At 43.1% G+C, this 5,065-nt stretch overlaps 1 protein-coding gene across 3 annotated transcripts in view; it reads right to left on the reverse strand.

Moving 5' to 3' along the window:
- ETV6 (ETS variant 6) overlaps positions 1 to 5,065 on the reverse strand; it is a 222,375-nt gene extending 217,310 nt beyond the window's left edge. Inside the window, exon 1 of one of the 3 annotated variants that reach the window (XM_011376033.2) lies at positions 4,887 to 5,065. In XM_011376033.2, the coding sequence (XP_011374335.1) occupies positions 4,887 to 4,919 (33 nt within the window). In that variant the 5' untranslated portion in view covers positions 4,920 to 5,065. The remainder of the gene's footprint in view (positions 1 to 4,886) is intronic. The other 2 variants (XM_023520891.1, XM_011376034.2) reach the window with 2 other exon arrangements.

Consider the following 5,065-nt stretch of genomic DNA (forward strand, 5'->3'; position numbering starts at 1 on the left):
GCATAAGTTTGTCTTCCCTTGGAAAAAAAGAGCCTATGGCTCACTCAAGAATTTCTCAGAAAAGGCCATATTAACAGCTCCAGGGCCCTCAGCTCAAAGCAGAAGTACCAGGCCCTCATACACTATAAAAATGTATTGTTGCATCCCACCCATCCAATCTTTGAGTATACATGCAAAGAACTCAAAGTAGGATCTCAAAGAGATATTTTCCCAACCACGTTCACTGCAGCTTCATTCACAACAGCCATGAGATGGAAGTAACTCAAATGTCCATCAACAGATAAATGGATAAAGAAAATGTAACATGTACATAAAATGGAATATTATGCAGCCACGAAAAAAAGGCAGGAAACCCTGCTGTATACTATATAACAGGGATGAACCTCAAGGACATCATGCTAAGTAAAACAAAACTAATTATGACTCCACTTCTATGAAGTACTATAAGTAGTCAAAACCATGAAAACAGAAAAGGTAGTTACCAAGGGCTGGGAGGAGGGGATATGAGAAATTAGTATTTAGTATGTACAGAGTTTCAGTGTTGCAAGATGTTCTAGAGATCTGTTGCACAACGGTGTGAATATACTTAATACCGAACTGTACAATTAAAAATGGTTAAGATGGTAAATTTAATGTTATGGGTTTTGTACCATAATAAAAAAAAAATTAATGCTGCAAATAGCGGTACAAATACAAGTCCATCAAGCCCTTCTTCCTTCATCCCCTACTCCTACTACTTCCTCTTCTCACATCTAACAATATACCCTCTCAGCCCAATATCCCTCCCCCCCACACACACCATCTTCTTTGGCACATACCTCCATGCCCTCATACCAGCTGGCTTGTGATTAAAATGGACCAAGCTAGGAAGTGCCAGAGAGAGCGTGGCCTATTGTATCGAATTTCCTTAGCCTTTTATAGGGCTGCCCGTGAACCCTGCAAATGCGGGGCAGTGGCCTGAGAATCAGAAGGCCTATGTTGCTCTGAACCTGGCTCGGTCACCAATCTGCTGAAGCAAACCAGTCAGCTCTCTGGATCTCCTCTCTATAAAAACAGGTCAGCCAGGTGATCTCTAAGGTCTTTCAGCTCCGAAAGTCAAAAAGTTCCCTGATTTGATTGATGAAGAAACTGGAGAAAATTAGAAGCCTCTTAATCTGAATGTTGTAAAGTGACTCCTCTTTGCTTCATCTTTGCTTCATCTTTGACTCAATTCCATTTTTTTTTTTTTTGCGGGGGGTGGGGGGTGGAGGGTTTGGCTAGACATAAGAGCAGTTTTACCAAAATAATAAAACATTATTATGTCAAAACTCTACTGGTGACAATTTTTGGACAGACATCCAGGGAATGCTGCAGGGCCCCTGAGACAGCAATGCAGCCCTAGTTACTTTGTACAAACTAGTGTATGAAGGTGTTAAGTCACCCTGAAGTGCACAGGGACAGAAAGAAGAAAGGGCACCGACCTCGTCCCATGTCTCACTTCGAATCCGCAAACATTACTGAGAAACATTTCTGTGCTGGGTGCAAAGCTAGGTACTAGGACACAAAGTTAATCACTGCTAAACCCAAGGAGCTCAGAGTCCAATAGGGGAGACCCAGAGGGTCTTCCAGTTAGGAGCAAAATAAAGAGCTTTTATTTTGCTAAAAATGCCAACCAGTACAGACGGCAGGAAAAGGGGCACCAAGAAAGTTATACGACTAGGTTTTGTTCTCTGGATAGCTCTCCCGACCAAAGCGCTGTGCCAAGCCTCACAGAGGGCTGTGTCTGCTGGGCCATAACCACTTTCCACTGCAACTTGGCTGAACTGAAAACTGAACAGGTGACTTGAAGGTGAAGGCTGATGATGGAAAAGAAAGCCTCTTCCTTCCTCCAGTGACGAGCACAGTCAGCCAGCCACTCAATCCTCTGGGAAAAAAATGTCACTGGACTTTTTATAAAGTTAGTCATCCTTATATTTAAACAACCCAAATTGGTCAGGAATGTAAGTATTTAAACTCTAACGAGAAGAGTGCCACTACACAAGTAGCAGCCCAGTGCTGAGAAACGGTGGGCTCATTGATAGTTCAAGTGACTCTGATCCAGTCAGCCTGTCTTCTACATGTAGAACGCATGTCTGATAACCTAGATGATGGGAACGTGCTTATAAAGCGCAAAAGAAATTTAAAAACTAATATCAGGAATCCAGTGGCGACTACCACCACAAAAGCGACACATGCAAAGGTGTCACTGATTAACTGACTCAGAAACTTTCACCCTGGAAATTCCACTAAACCATACACTACTCTTTTCTATTAGGACAGACACTGCTCAGAAGCAAAGTCCTGCTCCATCACCGCCAGCCGCTTAGGAACTTACTGCCTACTGACCAGCTGCTTGTAAGGAAGAGAGCAAGAGGGGAAAGTTTCAGGAGTAGAGAGGTGAGAGGGAAATCTCTCCACATACAGAGAGCCTCCCATGTCACATGTCTTCAGTACATCAGATTCATTAGTTAGTTCATCCTTGAAAGCTTCCAACATCCATTCTCTGCTCCAGAGAAAAGTTTATTGTTTACTGGACTCCAGAAGTAATCCCAGTACTTGCTTGTGGGTTACCAGCAAACATTTTTTATTATGCAGTCACTGTACCACATCCCAAGGACTAAATGAAACACTGCACACATCACCAGAACATTTTCAGATGACCTGGAATAATCCCAGTCCTTGATCTCCAGTGCTTATTATTGGAACATTGTAAATTAAACAAACTTTGCGGAAAAATACATTTCACATATGTGCACCTAAACAGATACACAGTCTAAGCAAATAGTCTGTATACGGGTTCCATAAAGAAAATCCAAAATAAAAGCGATACTTTTATTACTAGTGAAGAACATTAAGTTTATTTTAATTACGTAGAAATAAAGTCACGAAAAGAGGCACCTAAAAAGAACTGAGAGGATAAGAAATAAGGGAGCAAATGAAATGTAATACAGCTGCAATTTTCGTCACATTTAAGAAAGTGTTTTGTCTGGGTTTGGGAAGGATTCTCTGTGTGTTGTGTGTGTGTATGGAAAGGGGCGGCTGCACTCTTCCCACTAGAATACAATAAAACGAGCCACTTGGTAGCACTTCTGCCTGCGGCATACAAACATAAGCCCATCAGAATAGTGGAGATATGCAGTCTCTTTAGAAGAGGTAATCAAGAAAAGTCACAGAAAGGATTGTTTTGTTGTTTTCACCCTAAAATTACTGCCTCATACTTGGTCCACGTTTTCCTGATGTCAGATGTATTGCCAAGCTAAGTACAATTTATCGATTTAATACCCTATTATTTAGTGACCTGTTTGCGTTATGAAATGTCAAATAAATCAGATTATCCATACCAAAGGATTTTCGCGAACTTGTCGAAGAGTCTAATTTTACAGGAAAAGTATTGAAGTATCAAAGTAACCTAAGTTCTTTACTCTGACACCCCTTCCACCACCCAGGTACCCCCAGATACATACAAACACAGAAGCTCCACAGTTCCATTGGGCATTTCTGTGAGGAAAAAACAAAGAAACCGAACCCACCTTTTCAGTTCACATTAGCCCTACTTCCAACCCATGAAAATCTTTCCTGATAAGAAACACTAAAATCTAATTATGAAAACCTAGTAAGCAAATCTGATAAAATACTGTTTCTTCTAAACAGATCCTAATGGAAAAGCAGTGTTCAAACAGGGAAGGTTTCTCTGATTCCCCATGGATGAAGAAACAGGTTATTTGTTCATTGTTTCCACAGTGTCCACTCAATGAACATATACTAAATGGGCCAAACCAAAAACAAACAAACTTCAGCAGCTTCAGCCTTTCAGAGAAGCAGAAGCCTTTTCCAGTTGGGTACTGACAGAACAGTGAAATGAATAGAGTGCACGAGAAATGCAGCAATGAGAAAAATAACTGGGGGAGATGGACAAACCACTCTGCTTCCTCCGAGGCAAACTTCACAACTTTTGAGAAGCAACAAACGGCAGCACCACCAGCCTGCCTACCTATCTATCTACCCACAAAAAAACTACTTGGAAGCAAAGCACCGTGTTTGCAAATATCCACCATCCTGCATTTACGATACTGCAAAACATGGCCAGTAAGCCGGGAGATTTCTACTCTTAGATATCCTCTCTGCACTGTCAAACGGGGAAGGTCATTTTGCCTGGTCACTTAGATAATCCCCTCTCTCTCTGCATCACAGGAGTTTTCCACTTTGGGATTGCCCAACTTTCACATGCATCGGAGTAAAATAACCATTCAGCGACTTTATTTACCTCGGTTAAAATAAGAAAGAAAAAAAGACGTTCACTGTGTAATGCCCAGGAAAAGCTGACACCAGAGCTGTCTCTCCGACAAGCGCTTGCAATTACTATCAGAAGAGAGCGGGGAAAATCCTGACTGATCAGACCCAGGGAGTACTTAAAATTAAAAAATATATATTATTCCATCCCCAGTGGGGGCTGGAGAACTTTTTTTCTAAGCAGACCACCCCTCGGGAACAAAAGTTACATTTCAGTCACATGTTGGGAGTAGGAGTCGGGAGCAGGTTTTTTAAAAAGCGCACTAATTACGGGGGTGTTTTATAGTTCAAGAGACCACTCGGGCTCCTCCTGACCAATTGTGACGGGCATTTCATTGTCAAAAAGAAAGGGGGTGGGGTGGGGGCTAGGAGCCGATAGGAGGGTCGGCGGGGGGAGTAGCAAGGTTACACTAAAGGGTACAGCAGCCGTCGCGAGCCGTATCTGCTTCCCTGGCGCCCCAAATAATTTACTGCGACCACAGCAACTGCAACGGCCCCCTCTGAAGAGCCCAGCAGCACTGCCCTGGCCGGTGCAGCTCAAGGATTTCGACCACGGAGAGGGAGGAGGAGATCTTTACCTTAATGCTACACTGAGCAGGAGTCTCAGACATGTCTCACAGCGAGAGAGATCAGGAAGTTCTCAGTTTTTTTCCACTTTCCTTTCCTCTCCCCAACCCAGAAACGCTCCACGGCCAGCCGGACGCGGTCATTTAAGAAGTTTCTTCCAGCATCTCTCCCGGCAGCCGCCCCGGGGGTC

Source organism: Pteropus vampyrus, unplaced genomic scaffold, assembly GCF_000151845.1.
Source record: "Pteropus vampyrus isolate Shadow unplaced genomic scaffold, Pvam_2.0 Scaffold283, whole genome shotgun sequence".
NCBI classification, from domain to species: domain Eukaryota; kingdom Metazoa; phylum Chordata; class Mammalia; order Chiroptera; family Pteropodidae; genus Pteropus; species Pteropus vampyrus.